This window comes from Arvicanthis niloticus, chromosome 6, assembly GCF_011762505.2.
Source record: "Arvicanthis niloticus isolate mArvNil1 chromosome 6, mArvNil1.pat.X, whole genome shotgun sequence".
Lineage (NCBI taxonomy): Eukaryota > Metazoa > Chordata > Mammalia > Rodentia > Muridae > Arvicanthis > Arvicanthis niloticus.
This window is the reverse complement of record NC_047663.1, coordinates 68,052,992-68,071,502: the sequence shown is the minus strand read 5'-3', so window position 1 is coordinate 68,071,502 and position 18,511 is coordinate 68,052,992. Positions and strand designations below refer to the sequence as shown.

General features: G+C 48.1%; 1 protein-coding gene across 1 annotated transcript in view; it reads left to right on the top strand.

The window, feature by feature from the left end:
• Positions 1-18,511, top strand: part of Fstl4 (follistatin like 4) — a 417,547-nt gene that overhangs the window by 362,689 nt on the left and 36,347 nt on the right. The window contains exons 7-8 of the mRNA XM_076936861.1: positions 2,495-2,661; positions 17,425-17,545. Of these exons, the coding sequence (XP_076792976.1) occupies positions 2,495-2,661; positions 17,425-17,545 (288 nt within the window). The remainder of the gene's footprint in view (positions 1-2,494; positions 2,662-17,424; positions 17,546-18,511) is intronic.

Here is an 18,511-nt window from a genome sequence, read left to right as displayed (position 1 = left end):
CTGGACACTCCCTCCATTGGTAAGCCTGGTCCATGCCAACAATTCCACAGTTCATAGGCATGGATGTTCTGGGTATAAACAGAGAGCTTCTCTGTGCAGCTTCATCCAAGCTGCCCTCCAGGCTGGCTTCCAGGGAAGTAGCAAGGCCTCTTTCCTGCTCCTCCTAGTTCCAACCAGCAGGGCCTCCAGGCTACAAAGGTCAGCCCTGCCCCTCATCAAGCTGAGCCTCCCACAACACCTCTCGGCCATTAACACACCATCAGGCTTTGGTCCAGCTCACAGGATGCAGGAAACAGACTGCTATAGGAGTGTGCAATGTCTTTCAAAGCTGCTTGGGATCCCTTCCTTTACATACCTGGGAGAGTCTCTTCTTACTCCCATAGTCCCCTGGGGCAAAAGCAGCATTGCACCCATCTTCTTGATCCCAGAGCACAGTGGTCATCTGATGAGAAAGAGCTTCCTTTCTCCGGCTGAGGACCCTGGCACCTGAGCTCCAAGACCCCGAGAGCTCAGTGGGAGCTGCACAATAGTTTCATCAAATTCTCTCTCTCTCTCTCTCTCTCTCTCTCTCTCTCTCTCTCTCTCTCTCTCCTTCCCTTCTTCCTTCCCTTCCTCCTTCCCTTCCTCCCTCCTTTTGTCTCTTCCTCTTTTTCTCTCTCCCTTTTTCTTTCTCTCCCTCCTTCTCTCCCTCCCTCCTTCCTTCCCTTCCTCCCTCCTTTTGTCTCTTCCTCTTTTTCTCTCTCCCTTTTTCTTCCTCTCTCTCCCTCCTTCTCTCCCTCTCTCCTTCCCTGCCCCCTTCCCTCCCTTCCTCACCCCCTTCCATCACACCCTCTGCCCCATCCTCCAAGTCTGCAAAGCCTTGGTTCTTGGTCTTGCCGAGCAGTCTGCATCCTCTTTTTCCCTACATTGAGCAGTAACAGTCCTGGCCCAGAGGTGGGAGGGCAGCAGGCTGACTGTGATTTAAGAGGAAACTTGAAATGCACCACTATAATGTTTGTGAAATATTATGCTGGCCGCGTCCGCATCCATCACCCGGTGCTTATCTTTCCTCGCACTGGCTCCTCCGCTCCAGTTACATTTTTCCTCGGAGTGACCGCCCCTCCCCGCTGGCCTCTCGGCTCTTGAGCTCCTTTATTTTCATTTTCTCTGTTGTTCACCCATCCATCCAACAAATGCCGTGGGAACGCCTTCTGTACAGCTTGATCATCTTCGCAGGCCCAGGGCAGGGCCACTAAGTGGCAAGGAAGGGACTTTGCTGCTGCAGATCTGACCTTAGGCTTTCAGCTCGCACTCTGCTGTGCTAAATAAACCTGCACCTCTTTTCTGTCCTGTTCCCCTCCCCCACATTCTGGCAAGAGAACATGCGGTCCAGATGCACAGCCTGAGGTGATGCAACTCTAGCTCCTGGCTCCCAGCATCCCACAGAGCTCAGCTCCCAGTTTATGCTGTTTCCAACACTTTGAAGGATGTATCTGTCAGGGGACCTATGTCCCAAAACAATGGCATAGTGAGACAGCAGAGCACCTTACAGTTTTGCCAGCACCTTAGACTACGTACAGACACACATACCTACCCCTGAGCCAACCTGCCTCCCCAACCCCTCAGAGGACTTGAAGAAAGAGCAGGGGGCACCACTTCTATCCCCTCCACTGTAGCCTAGTCCCATGTTTGCATTGAGCAGACTAGATTCAATTAATTTTTCATAAATCCTGAGAGTTTCAGAAAGCCTGGGGGTGGGGGTGTGGAAATATTTTAGATCCTTCTGTGTTTGCCTAAAGAGTGACCAGTCTCCATGCCACTTAGCAGGCAGAAATGGCAAGGATTTATAATTTGGCCAGCCTGAACTACTCTGAGAAAAATACAGAGAGAGAGAGAGAGAGAGAGAGAGAGAGAGAGAGAGAGAGAGAGAGAGAGAGAAAGGCCACAGTGCATGGTCACAGAACAGAAATCCAAATCCAAGCTCAGTGAATCTTTAGACAAAAACAGACTTTCAAAGGTCAGCCAGTTCATTCGCCAGACCTCAGACAGTGCAACCTTTAAGCTACCCCCAGATGGACGACATACCTCTCGGCTCACCAACAGACCTTGACCGTACTTAGCAGGTTCCAACTTCATTAAGCCAGAGCGCTCCAAGCAGCATAGTCCACAAGGGGCTTTGTGATCTCTCTGCTGGGTGGGCCTTATGGGACCTGGCAACTGGTATTTTCAAGTCCACTCATGAACCCATGGCCCAGATGTTTTCCGTCCACCTTAGCCGGGTTCCTGACTGGTTTTGACACGTGGAACCTTTCAGACATTAATTAGACATCATTGTAACCGATCATCCAGCAAGGGCATCTATCAGTGTATTTAGCTGGCACGTTATAAACCATTTCTGGAGGCCCAAAGCTCCCTTTAACTAACCCTGCCCTTGAGTAAATCCATAACTGTTTACCTAGAGTTGGGATTTGACCTCTGTGTCTGCCTCTGACCGCTCTCTCCTCTCCCCCTACAGAGGTGATTCAACTGAGCCTCGCCCCTGAGGACAGGGTCAGTGTGACCACAGTGACTGTGGGCCTGAGCACAGTGCTGACCTGTGCTATTCGTGGAGACCTGAGACCACCAATCATCTGGAAGCGCAATGGGCTCACTCTGAGCTTCCTGGGCCTGGAAGATATCAATGTAAGTCACCGAGTGCCAGTGTTATGTCCCAAGGATGCCAATTTGTCTGGGCATCATGTGGCAACAGTAGCAAGGGCTTCCTTTTAATAGGTCCATGTTCAGCCGGACAGCTTTAGAGGATCCAAGTCCCTGAACGAAGAGGATGTGATGGATTATAGTCATCATCCTGATGAGAGTCATGTCTAGTCAAAGGAGAGGGGTTACCAACCAGGAGGCACATGGCCAGGGCAGGTGGCATCTGGCCTGGGCCCTGTTTTACCAAAGGCCTAATATAGGCCCTAAGCCTGGGATCTGGAGAGAAACAGGCTGTGTGAACCCACTGTCATCCCTTAAAGGGGTGGGCCACAAGATGTCAGAGAGCCAGAGAGAGACGCTGGCCAAAAACTACAAGGAGGAGACCCCCGCTTTAATATTAGATAGAGTGTGGGCAGAAAGGTGGTCCCTGTGGAGGGCAAAAATGAGCAGGGTGACTGTTTGAAGGGAAGGTATATGACAGACAAGGTAGGAGGGGGCCAAGTGAGGCCAGAGGAGGCTTCCTTTGAGGATCTTCTTTGGTGGGTAAGTACATGCGGATTCAAAGATCTTCAAGCTGCCTCCCTCCTTAGCTGGACATGTAGGTTATTCAGTCATGAGTGGCCCTGGTTTAGCATGGAACCAATCACAGTGTCCAAAGGCATTTACAAACTGATGCCAACTGTGAGAGCTTCTGTACATATAAACCCATATACCCAACATACACACACATGCACACACATACACATAGCACACACATGCACACACACACACCACACACACACAACACACAACACACCATACATACTCGCACACACATTCCTCATCAGAAGAGAGCAGGTGGGTGAATTCACATAGCCTGATACTGGTGTGACCAATAGGAATACTTCTGGACCCTGAAGAACTAGACAGCTAGTTCTATACCAGCTTTGTGATTTTGAATAATCCCTGGGCCTGCTGGTCCCTGGTAAATTTATCCCTAAGAAAGCAACCTGGGAAGTCCTCAATTCCACCGAACTTCAAGAAGACTAATATATTATCAATTGGTCTAGCTTTGGCAAAGGGTTGATGTGACTACCCAGACATCAGCAATGCTACCCATGTTGGTGAGATGCTGGGGTAGCTGTGAGTCTTGGACTAAAATAAGAGGAGTACAGTTTTCAAGCAGAGGAGACCTCCCTGGTCTTCTTGACTCACAACAGGATGCTTGTGTCAAAAAAAGGAAGACTCATGGAGTGAATGGTCAGATCCCGACTATATCTATAAGGAGGCAGAGTAGGGGGTAGGGTAGAGGGAGCTGACCTGAACCATGTGACCATAAAGGAGACTGACCTGAGCTCTTGAGATGGTTCACCATTGCTGCCACTGAGCCCGTCTCGTGGTAGAGTAAACCTGCCATCCCTGGGGACATGCAAGCACAAGCAGAGACTGTGGTCAGCAATGCAGCCAGCCTCAAGATGGCAGCTAAACCCATGATCTGAAAATCCTTCCAGTGCTTAATCTATCATGGTGTAAGGGATCCAGCCCAAGGTACAGGTGCCATTAGAGTAGAGAGTTAAGACTCTGGGTTCCTTTGGGTGGAACCTGCAGAACATAGGAGAAGCAGCTAGAAAAGGGGTGACCACTCTGGAGTTTCTAACCTGGCAGATCTGGCTGAGGCATGTCCTCAACCATCATGTCACACCAGGCAGGGCTATTTCCCTGAGACTTCCTCTATGTGGTATGGACAGCCAGTATCTTCTCCCCTCCATCTCTGAGTGTCGGTAAAGCACTGCCCCAGTGGGTGCCTGATAGACACTTCTTGAGTAGAATCCTTCATCCCTTCATCCTCTGGATCTGAGATAGCTAGGCCTTGCCAGAGATCATAACAAGATCATAAAAGTTCAGCGTCCTGTGTGTGTTTGTGTGTATTTGTGTGTGTGTTGAATATAAGTATGTATATGTGTAATTTATGTGTGTGTGTATGTTGAGTGTGTGGGTGCACATGTGTGTTGAGTATGATTGTGTGTATGTTGGGTGTGTGGGGAGTATCAACTGCATGTGTGTATGTATATGTGTATTGAGTGTAAGTGTGTGTATGTGTGTATATGTGTGTGTTTGTGTATGTCGAGTGTGTGAGCTTGTGTATACAGAACCTCTCATAATTAGCATCTATTTACAAACTACTTTGGCCACTGTGTCTGTCTCCTCGATAGGCCATGGCCACTGGTGACTGACTAACCTCCCGAGCATTACTTGGTGCTCTATTTAAACACATCAGAAATAAAAGCAGAGGCAAACGCTCCTTAGTGCACTTGCCGTCAGTTAATTAAATTACTCAAACATGCCTCCAGCACCAACTCGATTGCATTTCTCCTTTTCAAATCAGGTTAGCAATTTGGATAATTGTGGGTGCAACCAGAGATTAATGGTCTCTCGTTACCTTCCCAGAAACACTTGCTCATGGTTGAGTCGGTAGCCTGCAAATAGGCCGAGGCGGGTCTGTGCTTCTCAGATGCCCCATCCACAGGTACAGGGTGGCACCTGCTCCATGGGGGTCCTCACTACATGCAAGTGCACTCATACAATGCCCATGCCTGCCTCCTCTACATCGGGGAGAGGGGAGCACTACCTGCTAATCAAGAACATAGACTGTGGTTTCAAAGAGGCCTAGGTTTGAGTCCCAGCTTATCACTTAATTGAGTGACCTTGGAAAGGACCCCTGACCTTTGTAAGTCTCAATGTCCCTCATCTGTGACATGTGATATGTAAATGAGAGAGGGTACTTCCCTTATAGATTTACAGAGACAAGATGCATGGAACATTCTTGACAGACTATTCTATGAACTCCACTATCACCTTCATTTTCATTATTCATTATTATTATTATTAACATTATTAATATTAAGCTGACCATGTGTGGAAAATGCCCAGCTCAGTACCAGATACCCAGAAGGTTTGCAGCAGCCTCCTCCCTCCCTCCCAGAAGAGGAAGGAGGACCTCCAGGAATAAGTCAGGGCAAAGGGAGCCTGTGATCCCAGAAGGGAGTCCAGATCCTTAGAAGGCCTGGGGCCTTTACAAAGCAAGAATTGGCCAAGGGAGAACAGCCTGGGAGGACCAAAGATTCTGAGGTTCTTGGGGTTTTCAGAGCCTCTTGGCCATCTCAGCATCCACTCCCCCTGCCACTGTGAACGCTGAAATACAATCAACAGAGTTGTAATTAATGCCTGGTAGCCAACATGGCTTCTAACCAAGGAAGTGGATCAGCCTTCCAAACCCGAGGCAGGGAGATTAGAAAACACAAAAAGGTGTGGGGCTCCTTTCTTTGTCATTTGTATGAGACATCTTGATTGGCAAGAAAATATTAATCACTTTTCCACTACTCTCTTAATGAGACGCTTTCATGGGCAACAAAATATTAATTTGTCTTGTCTTATCTGTTAAGAATTCTGTTAATGAATTCAGTCACTGAGCTATTAGAGAATGCCATCCTAATGACACATGTAATTAAACTTTTCTGACTTGCAAACATCAAAGATGCCTTGCGCATCAGAATAATATTTGATCAGAAAGTCAATGCTCCCCTCTAGCCCAGAGGCGAGCGATGAGCCGCCTGTGTTCTGCAGAGAGCAAAGCACCCTGCTTGCCAGTCATCATTTTAGCATTGATTTGCTTACAAAGTGCCAGTGAGCCGCAAAAGCCCCGTGCTGGGGCCCAGAGCAAAGACGCTGTCCCCAGCACACAGGGAGGGGCAGGACTTCTCCAAACACCTGTTGGAAGGGCTGCAGAAAGAAGCGGGCCTGACTGAGGCTCCCCACAACCAGGAAAAGCAAGAGAGAGCAGTAGAAAGGCCCCAGTTGGGGACAGACTCCCAAAGGGCCTGGAATATTAATGTTAACAGCCTTTGCTGTTTTCCCCCATAGACTCGGGGGAGCTACTGGGTTTTAGCCAGGACGTAGTGTGATCAAATGCAGCTGTGTCACAGGACCAGAGACCTTCCAACCCAAACTTGAATAGATCTCCAAGAAGAGTCCCAAGTCAACATGGGACCCAGAACAAGAGGGAGGCCCATGGCTGCTCTCGGGTCTTTCCCCTCTCTGAGTTCGTTCAGGATACATTCAGAGCGGCTACTGTGGTTCCTTCCCAAGGTTCCCTCCATGTGGCTACGGCTCCATTGATAGGACTTTCACCTTATCAGAAAGTCCAGCCTGGACCTTTCAGGGCCTCTGCGAAAGTACTGCCCACGCCAGATGCTTCACCCCAAGCTTATAACAGCAGATAACACCAATTGAAGGTGCCCACACCCTGAAGAAGCAGCTGAGCAGAGTGCCAGCCACAGCACCCCTTGCAAGAGGCTCCTAGGTTACAATATGCCTCCCTCTTGAAGAGAAATTGATGGTTTCTGCTCCAACCCATGGTCCTTGGAGCCAGTGATATTCGGCCTGTAGATGAGTTACTTCCAGACCAACTATTGGTTTCTTTACTGAAACAGTTATTTTTTAAAATTTATTTATTTATTTTATGTGTGTGGGTACACTGCTTCTGTCTTCAGACACACCAGAAGAGGACATCAGATCCCATTACAGATGGTTGTGAGCCACCATGTGGTTGCTGAGAATTGAACTCAGGACCTCTGGAAGAGCAGTCAGTGATCTTAACTGCTGAGCCATCTCTCCAGCCCTGAAACAGTTATGTTATGTGTCTCAGATCTGCCCCTAGACTCCACTCACCTCAACCCTCAGGGACCTATGGCTACTGTCACTGACCCAGAAAATGTCTTCTGCAGTCAGGTTGCCCCAAAGAGTGTGTTCACACTATTGTCTGGTAGAGGAAGACAAGGAGATCTTGATCCCCACCCCCACCACCAGCCCATGCCATGATGTCCCCACAGGCTATCCCACTGTGAGCATCAGAAGACAGCAGCCAGAGCTTCCTGTCTCTGTTCTATCCAAGTGACGCAGCAACTCTAAGTCACTCACAAAATGCCAGTAACAGGTGTCTTCCAGCAGCCAAAGCCCATGATAGAGTGTTCATCCTGGAGGGAGTTGCTCTGCCCAGACACAACCATATCTTAGGGAACAGAAAGATCTCTACCACTATGGGTGTCCCATTAGAAGTGTGTGTGTGTGTGTGTGTGTGTGTGTGTGTGTGTGTGTGTGTGTCCTGCACAGAAGCCAGAAAGGCATTTTGCTTTCTTGCCTAGATCCTAAAGAACCGTGTTTCATCCTTCCCTGGCTAGCTCTTCCTGCACCCTCCCATCTCCCCAAGGCTCAGAGCCAGGCTTTGGGGCTAAGCCAGAGTCCATGTCAAAGACGGGTATATGTGCTACTCCCAGCCCCATCCTGGGCATCCAGAGGCTACCTCACTGTCTGCACAAAACAAACATGAAAACCCACTCTGGACTACAGTCTTCTGGTTCTCTAAGCACTCCAGGCCGAGTGAGGGACACCCCAGAACCCAGACTGTGTATCATTGCCTGAATAGTGTCATGTGTCCTTTTCCCCATGACCCCTTCACTCTCCCCAAAGAGTCACAGCACCTGGCCAATGAGGGGACAGAAACAGAGACAGGGCATCCCTGAGGCTGCAGATGGTACCAGATCAGCAGAATCACTGAGTGTTGGTACTGTTTTCCTATGGATTCCCAGCTGGCCCTGCCTTGTGGTAGCAGGTACTGGACTGGTCTCTTCCCAGCAACTGCATCCCTCCTCAGTACTGCATAAGGTGGGCAGGGTTAAAGCACTCAGAGGAGCTTCCTGGGGGCCTGCAGCCAGTCTGCCACCCAGTGGCACTCTTTGGACTACTTAATAACAGGACATAATGCTTAGTGCCTGCCATTGCCATGCCCTGGGGCTGCCTCTGCCTGCCCCCTCAACCTGCTTCGGGTCCTGAAGTCCCACAGCTGCATCTACTTGGAAGTGGGATCAGGTATGAGGTGCTGGCTCATTAGCCACTGTCCTCTGGCCCCAATGAGGACTTTCCCAGGAGGAAAAAAAAAGCAAATTTTGTGTGTGTGTGTGTGTGTGTGTGTGTGTGTGTGTCTCTAAGGACCAAACCCAAGACCTTGTGCATGCTTAGCAAGTACTGTAGCACTGAGCTACACCCCCTGTCTCTCTTAGATTCTTCTCTTTTAAAAAGAAAAAAAAGTAAGGAGAGGGGGATATGAGATAGCAAGGTGCCTCAGTGGGTTAAGACAGGAGCTTGCTGCCAAGCATGGTGAATCACTGCATCCACGTGATAGAAGGAGACCCATGTTATCTTCTGCCATGCACGCACGTGCACACACACACACACACACACACACACACACATCCATGCATATGCTTGTGCTATGGTGCACAGGTCTGCATATACATATACCTGACAAGAAATAAATAAATGTTTTTTAAAAGATTTTAAAGACTTATCACACACTCAGTATATCTCAAATAACATGAAAGATCCAGTCTTTATTTGGTTGTAGGTTTGAGGTTTCGGTGGGGTTTTTTTTCTTTCTTTCTTTCTTTCTTTTTTTTTTTTTTAACTGAAGCTCAGTATTTGGGGCTTTCAGCTGTTGGCAGGCAGAGTACAGTGATAAAAGCAGCAACACAAAGCCCACTAGAAGCAAATATCTATGCCATCGTTTGAAGGGTCTGTTAAAAGGTTCCCTCTCCCCCATGGCTAAGCTGTATAAAACTGAGAACAAATATTTCTAATGAGGCATGTGCTTGCTCTCTCCAAATGTTTCTGTGGAAGTGAGTTATTTTTTAAAAAAGAAAGAGAGAAAAGAAAGAAAGGAAGGAAGGAAGGAAGGAAGGAAGGAAGGAAGAAAGAAAGAAAGAAAGAAAGAAAGAAAGAAAGAAAGAAAGAAAGAAAGAAAGAGGAAAAGACCGAAAAGAAAATGATTTAGGAGCTCATGACTCCTTTAGTTTCTGTTGTCTTTGTATGAAGCGGTTGTGAATGCACTGTGGCGTGATGCGAGGCGTTTGATTAGCATGGAGGGCTGTTTACCACACGGCAGACAGTAGCTGTCAGTCTGCATTAAGATCGTCTCATCAAACTCCTGGGTACATTTTGTTTTAAACTCTTGCAAAACACAGTACTTGAAGGGGGTGGGGGGCTAGTTTTTACAGCTTGGGTCAAAGACCATGGTGGTACGTAAACCTCCTGCCTTTTTGATCTTTGGGTAGATTCACACTATTGATATATTGTCCAGAGTGACCCATGGGCTGGGGATGTGGGTCAGCGGATAGACTGCTTGTCTTGTATGCACAAACACTGGGTTCTATCCCCAGCACTGCGTAGACAGGGCGTGGTAACCCTAGCTCATAGGCAGTCAAGGCAGGAAGATAGGAAGTCAAAAGTCTTCTGTTTGCAAGTCAGAAGCCAGCCTATGCCATGTGAGACCTTGTATTAAAAAGAAAAGAAAAAACGGCAGTCCTGGAGATGAGGTGGGAGGTCTGTGGTGTGCCAACTTGTAGATCTTTGGGTCAACTGTCCCAAGTGCCTCCTCTGGTGTTTGCTTCTTAGGTATGGTCCTCCAGCTCACCTTTTTCCTCTCTCAGTGCTGCCTTCAGTAGCTAATTAGACCCTGGATGCAAAGCCCATGGACTCCTCACAGACTCACTGCCCAGCCAGTCGGGGAGGCTGACCAGTGTCCCTCTTGGCCACTGCGGGTTGGGGCCCAGCCCTCCAAAGGATGCTCTTCAGAGGAGCCTGCAGCCCCAGGACCACACCAGAACAGCTGCCCTGCCTTGCCCTGTGCCCCATCCAGAATACCTTCAGTATTGTCTCCTTGTTACTTTGCGTTAACTTTGTCCACTGCTGGTGCTACAGCCCTCATCCAGATACACAGCTCTCATATCTGCCCAAGTCTGTAAGGGAACTTTTTGGGAGAAGCACATATTGGGTTTGGAAAGGGTTTGTTTGTTTGTTGTTTTTAAATAGGCTATCCTGTAGCTCAGGCTGGCCTCAATCCCCCAGTGTAGCTAAGGTTACACTTGAACATCTGATCCTGCCTCCTTCCACCTCCCAATCCCTGGGATGACCAGCATGCCCCACTATCTTTGGTTTACGCAATGGAAGGAGTCAAATCCAGGGCTTCATGCATGCTGGGCAAGCATTCGCCAACTTAGTGAGACCCTTTCCCTGATACTTTCAGTTTGCAAAGATATTATTACTAACTCTTTTTCCAAATGGTGTACTGGTTTATATTCCAACTGTGTGTAAGAGTTTTAAGCAACAGGTCAAAGTGGGATATCCTGATCAAAAATCTCTTGATCCCTACCAAAAAAAAAAAAAAAAGAAATTTAAGGAAAAAGTCATCTTGGAATGATGGTAGTTGGCTATCACAGAACAGGTTGGAAACAGGGGCTATTACCCCATTAAGCCTTCGCAACCTGGGGACTTATGACCCAAAGGTCACTTGGAGGAAGAATACCTTGTAGATGAAAACAATTGATTCAAGTAAGTCGGAGACCTCAATTGATGCTGTCACACACATCCTGATACCCAAGTCCCTTCACATCCCTTGCGCACACTAGCAACTAGCCACTGACCCAAAGCCCCACTTAGGGGCTCAGGTACCTGGTCATAGGGCCCAACAGCTGCCAGTTATACCTCACAACACTCCAGCCAGAGGAGTGCTACATGTTGACAGTTTCCAGCATGGAAAATACAGGAGTAAGTCTGTCAGAAGACATCAGCAGAACCCAGAGAGTTCCAAGCAAAAATGCCTCCTGAAGGCCTTCACAGATGAGCTGTTTCCTGTCATCAGTATACACTAGTGCAGTCAGTCCTTAATGTCCAGAGATCTTTCTGGAGCCTCATCATAACCTGCCCTGTAGATGAGCTTCAGCCTGCAACCCTCAGGAATCAAGAGAGGCCCCACTTGGCCTGAAGTTCCCACATAAACAAAGACTCCTAAGAACATTCTAGGGACTGAGGCACCCATCTTTCTACAGAGGAGGGGATAACTTGCAGGAGTTGGTTCTCTCCTTCTACCATATAGGTCCCAGGCTTGGTTAAGTGCCTTTAACTACTGATGCATGGTGCCACCTCTTGAACGTGAACTTTTGATCCTGTCTATAATCCCAGCACAATGCCAGGATTATAAATATACAATACTATTCTCTGTTCATGCAGGGCTAGGGATGGAGCTCAGGGCTTTCTCATGTTCAAAACATGTGTTGGTATAGATGCTGTATGTTTATACCAATGCATGCATGGGAACTCTGTTTGGTCTGGATACTAAACATGTGATTCATATGTCTCTGAGTATTGGCTACTACCAATCTACCACCCATCACTCAGTGTGGGGAACATATTGACTGGCAAGATACCAAGATGAGTGATGTTTTAGGAGATAGAATCAAGCCAGTGTGGAATCAGAGACCCCTGTTTATCCCCCTTCCACAAGAGAGCCAGGGGTGTTCCTTGGGTTTGTTTGTTTGTTTGTCTTGTGTATTAGTATTTTGTCTTTATGTATACGTATGCGCTGTGTGCATGTCTGGTATCCAGGGAGCCCAGAAGAGAGTGTCAGATCTCCTGGAGCTGGAGTTAGAGATGGTGGTGAGCTGTCATGTGGGTGCCGGGTCTTGAACCTGGATCCTCTGGAAGAGCAGCCAGTGCTTTTAACCACTGAGCCATCTCTCCAACTCCCTCAGTGATGCTTCTTGAAAGAGCAGGGTTGGAAAATTCTGAATAAATGTCTCCAAGCTGAGCTCCAGCTGTAACTTTGTCAGTATGGTTAAGCTGAACTTTAAGTGTCACCCTGAAGTCCTCATGTTTAACGCTGAGTCACCAAATACTCAGCCTTGGTGGCTCATTGTAGCATTACTTATTCCTGACTCTAGTGTGTCACTCTGGAAGCATCCCCCACCTCCTCTCTGCTTAACTACTGTTTAATACTAAAGTCTCATCTAATTACTTTCTCTAATAAGGGCAAATACTTAGAAAATCGCTTTTTAATAGACAAACATCATGTCTTTAAGTAAAATTGTCTCTTCCCCAAAAAATGGATGTGCACCCATACAAAGAATAGTCTAATCTGGCATCTGTTTATTTCTGGAAGGAACTTTGATTTTGCTAATACATTTCTATGTATCAGAGGGAAAAAGCTATCCATAAAAAAACAATTACAGAGATGCAATCAAGCACTGATAGCAGTATTCAGACACATCTCAGGAAGCATTCAGAAGAGGAAAGATTGCAGGCTTAGTTTTATGTAGCTTCTTATAAATCAATGTTTAAAGTAATTCTCTCACATCCAATGAGGTAATTTGATTTCTGCAGCCAGTATTCATATCCAGAAAACAATATGCATTCCATTCTGTAATTATATGATGTCTATTGTTTTAGCCTAGAGAGATTATTTTATTTATTACAGAGGCGGGCTCTCCCTGAGCTGACACCACAGGCGGTGATGTGCTCTGTACTTAACAAAAGCATCTGGCCAGCTCTCTGGTCCCTTCTGGGCTAGTGCAGCTCCTCCCACTGGCTCACTATACCTCAGGGGCATCTCTTACAGGGAACAAGGACTTGTTCTTGAGAGGCAAGAAAAGCAGGCAGAAGCCAAATGACTCTTTCAGAGGTACACAGTCAACAGTCTGGGGTTCTGCACAGACATTTCTATCTGCTGCTGCCCTGAGCCAAACCTCCAGTCTATCCTAGATGCCCTGACCTAAAGGATGCAAAAGAACTAAGTCCCTCAGAGGGCTACATGATAGAGAAGAGATAGACAGGATTATAGCAGGCCTTGGAAGATGGCTCAGTCGGCAAAGTGCCATAGGAGAAGCCACATGTGCTGGTGTATGTTTGTAACCCCAGTGCTGGGAAAGCAGAGACAGAAGGATCCTGGGGTTCCCTGGCCAGCTAGCACAGCCACATCAGCAAGCCGCAGGCCAATGCAGAGATTCGTAGGTGGCACCTAAGGAATGACACCCAGTGTTGACCTCTTGCCTCTGTATGTACCTGCACATACACAAATGTACGTATGCATGAATACTTGAGACCAATCCGTTGCCACCCTCTTTGTTGTGACCTTGCATTGCTAATCAACACTTAATCAGATATGAAGGCAGAAGGAGCGAGACACCCAGACTTCCATACCAGAGAACCAGACGTGACTATCCCTGCAGAAAGCCTCACTCGGAGGCTTACTGCCCACTCAATAAACACCACCGAATGTCAACTGCTGGCTTCAGCTCTGGGGACACAGCAGTGACTACAGAGTCTAAGCATCCCCTCCTTGTGGAGCTTAAGTTGAGTGGTTTTCACAAGTGGCAAACACAGTAACAAGGCATTGTGATGCAAAGAGGAGGAGAAGAAGTTGGATAGCAGTCAGGTGAGAGGTGAGCACTCTTGGAGAAGATAGAGATATAAGTGGTAGCCTGGGGGTGGGAGGTGGGTGGGGACTGCAAGTGAAAGGCTCCCCTAATTGTAACGCTGTAAAGGATGGGCAGGCATGCAAAAGGAGAGTGGAAGGCATGGGGTTGGGGGGTGGGGGTGGGGGGCAGCACAGCCATGATCCCCCAGGCCAGGTGAGAATGTGAGCCATCTGGTGTTTGCTTGAAAAAGCCTGTTCTGTGGGAAGCCATGTGGGTGAGCACACTTCAGGGAGACAAAGGTAGGGGGTCTCTGCACCCCAGCTAAGACCATGATGGCTGGGTGCAAGGTGTCACAATAGAGATTGTAAGAGAGATGGGGTCTTTTCAAATAGATCCTACTGACTACCCGACAGGACTGGGTATCTGCTTTATATTTGAGGGGTTTCGAAGAAGATAAAATAAGGTGATGTAAATCTGGAGATGTTCAAGTCCTGTGTATAAAATGGGACAGCATTTGCATGCCTATCTGTCCCCTTCCCCTAACCATCTCTATGTAATGTGTATGCTGAGGCACGGTATAGAGGCTGTGGAAACAGTTATTGTGTTATACTCTTTGGGGAATGTTTACAAGAACAAAGTCCGGACAGGCAGCATTTTTTCCTGACTATTTTCTCCCCTAACTATTTCTAGATATAGAACACTAGTAGTTAGGGGCAGCGGAGAGCTGGCCACATATAAGATCCTGATACAAGTAACCTCTTGAGTTTTGTGTGCTGGTGTTAATGGGGTACCACTCTCAGATGATTCCCTGGGAATTTGACTTTAGACAGCAACCTCACCTAGACCCCTTCTAAGCCTCCAAAATGCTGGGACACAGGCGACTAGCAACCCTGACAAAGTGGGGGCCATAAGAAGGGGCCACTGGAGCCTAAGGTTACCTTCAAGGACCCTAATAAGGCTGTGATGAGGAGAGTCAAGAAAACTTCAAGTGTCCCTGCACTAGGCCCAGCAAGCAGCTCTTGTTCTGTGCTTTAGGGCAGAGTCTGCCTGCATCTGACCATGTGGACCACTGAGTTTCCCTCCCTAGTCCTCCCCGCTAAGGACGAGCTACATGCACCATTATACACACACAGAAGGGGCTGTACCCGGCCTCCCAGCACTGGACTCCAAGCAAAACACTTATGTTCTGATTCAGGAAGCAGATGAAAATCTGTCATCTCAGTATTGATCAGCCATTAGTTCTTCATCAGCAACTCAGGCGTGAGCCCTTATGGCTGTGTTATGACAAGGGATAAGTCAGCTATCTGCTGTGTTCTTTATGACCGAGGCTTCTACAGAATGGTAGGAATGGGAGCTTTTAAGCAAAGTGATGTTTCACAGTCAGGGCACACATGTAACTGAGGACGGCCTCGAATTCCTCATACCTCCACCACTTGCATGCCTGGATTACAGGCATGTGCCATTACATCCTGTTTAAGCACTCTGGGTAGCAAACTCAGGCTCTGAACACACCAGGCAAGCACTCTACCAGCTGAGCCACATACCGAGGCCACAGAACATCTTTAAAGATTCGGTTGCAATCAGACCCTGGGGGTCTGAGCAAGAGAGAGTGTCACTGCTGCAGAGGGAGGGGTGGTGCTCTAAGTGGTCACAGACATCCTGTACATGGCAGATGGCCTTAAGTCCTGCCTCTGCAGACAAAGGAAGCTCAGGGAAGTCAGGAGCAAGTGGGAGAGAGAACTTGGTGCTAATAACAGGAAAGATAAAGCCCCACATGTACGCTGTGCTTTCTGTACCAGAAAACAGTTTTATATGCCTTCCTTTGTCTTGGGGTTGGGTTTGACTGGGTTGGGTTGGGTTGGGTTGGGTTGGGTTGGGTTATACAGGTTCTGTGTGCATTAATTGTTGCCAACTTGGCACAAACTAAAGTCACCTGAGAAGAAGGAACCACAATTGAGGAATTGCCTCTTCAATTGTAGACTGACCTGTAGGCAAGTCTGTGAGGGACTTTTCTTCATTAATGATCAATGCAGGAAGGCTCAGACCACTGAAGGGAGTGGTACCCTCAGGAAGATGGCGGAGTCAGCCATGACCAGTGCTTCACTTAGCATCTCCAGGGTGCCCTGATTCCCTCGGTGATGAACTAGAACCCATAAGCTGAGATAAGCCCTTCCCTCCCCAAGTTGGTTTTGATCAGCGTTTTATCACAGGCACAGAAAGCAAACAAGGACAGGGTCTCATGTGACCCAGGTTAGCTTCAAGCTTACAAGAATTCCTCATCCTCCTGCCTCCGCCTCCCAAGTGCTGGGGTTGCTGATGTGTGCCCCTACACTTGGCCCCCCATGCATTTTCTTGCTGGGATACCAAGACCCCCCATCAGGCAGACAGAGCACAAATATTCTCCACAGCTTATAAGTGGGAACCATGGGGCTTTGGGACACAGCCTCAGCCAATTCTGGATCTGAGTCTCTGTGCCAGGTGTCTCCAAAATACAGTGCCCATCCTGGGCAGCCCTTTTTCTTACCCATCAATGTCCTTCAAGGTCTCAATAGTGCCAAGCCCCACATCCTTGGAGATGTCTGGTAGCTAACGCCAAACTTCCTAAGGGATTTCTACAGACAACTAAGAAATCTTGAGTCTTAACTTGTCTGTAGCTGGTACCTGGAAAGGCCCAGCTTCATAAACAGCTCCACAAGAAAGAACAGCTAACCAGGGGGGTGCTGGGGCCTTGTGTTTACTGAATTTCTGCCCATACACCTCCCCTGTGCCCTGACCTAGGAAGAGCCATTCTGGGAGACTGCAAGGACCTTTGAGTTGAAACTCACTGGCTCACTGGGTCACTTCCTGTAGAAACCCTGGGAATGGGTCTCTCTCTCCCTCTCCTTCCCTCTCCCTCTGCCGCCCCTCTCATCCTGCCTTGGTTTGGTTTGGTTTGGTTTGGTTTGGTTTGGTTTGGTTTGGTTTGGTTTGGTTTGTTCCATGTTTCCATCAGTCTGTCTTTCTCTCCTTGGGTGACTCTGACCCCATAAGCTAACCATATGCACTTGGGATCTGGATGGAATTGAACCCTGGTTAAGCAAACTGGAGTCCATAGATGCCATCTCATTCATATGCGTATCTTCCCAGTTGTTATCATGCTACCATGGCAGAGCCAAGGAGTTGACAGAAACTAGAAGACTAGGGAGGTTGATATAGTTCCTACCTAGCCCTTTAAGAAAGTTTGCCAGTCCTTGCTCTCAACAAGGCCCTCCCTCCAGAATCCAGCCTTGTACCAGGTGAGCAAGATTCCTATGAAACAAACAAGCTTTTCCAGGACCTAAAGGGAGTTGGAGGTGGAAGAGGTCATGGCCATACATAAAGGAGGAGGTGCCAGGGAGGGGGGTGTCTTTCCTGGAAAACTAACTTACCAGCTGTCCAGTCTGCTGAACAGAGGAGCAAATCTCATCATCATTCTTTTGCCCCACAGGACTTTGGCGAGGATGATTCCCTGTACATCACCAAGGTGACCACAATCCACATGGGCAACTACACCTGCCACGCCTTGGGCCACGAGCAGCTGTTCCAGACCCACGTCCTGCAGGTGAATGGTTAGTAAATGGCTCCATGCATGTTGTCCCCTCAAAGCACCCTCCCTGCCGCTCCAAGCAAACCTCATGCCCTCTTGCAATTTGTCTTGTTAAAGGCATAAGTAGCCCATCTGCTGTAATAAAGGGGAATGACTTAGAAAGTACTGGGTCTGGCTTCCCCAAGGCTTCCCCAGGTGAAATGAGTTCAACTGCTGGGGGAGGGGCTTGGGGATAAGTCATGCAGCCAAGTTACTCTGGGCTTCTCTGAGGCCCCCTGTGGCCACTGTGAAGTATGGAGCATGCGTGGTCTACGGGCCACATGATTCCTTGATCTCTGAATCTAGCGATTGCAGAACCTGAGTCCAAGCCACCAATGCTCTTACAGGTGACAAGATGCCACATCACTGTGCATCTAAGGGGCACTATGGTCTCCTGTCTTGCTTTGGGGATTACAGTTAAGTGATTGGATGAATTTCAGGAGACTTTGAACTTTGGACTTTTAACGTTGTTGAGACTGCTATAGACTATGGGAACTTAAATCAAACTAAATGTATTTTGTGTCATGGTATGTCCCCCCATAGACTCATATGTTTGAACAAACCTATGGGGGCCAGGAAGTGGAATATTATGGTTTGAATATATTTAGCCGAGGAAGTATCACTATTTGGAGGTGTAGCCTTGTTGGAGGAGGTGTGTCACTGTGGGTGTGGGTTCACATCCTCATCCTACCTGCCTAGAAGCCAGTCTTCTGTCTGCCTTCAAATGAAGATGTACAACTCTCAGCTCCTCTAGCCCTATGTCTGCCTGGATGCTGCCATGCCTTGATGATAATGGACTGAACCTCTGAACCTGTAAGCCAGCCCCAGTTAAATGTTGTCCTTTATAAGAGTCACATTAGTCATAGTGTCTCTTCACAGCAGTAAAACCCTAACCAAGACAGTGCTGAAGGAGGACACCCCTGTGCAGGACACTAAAGCTTAGGAGGGT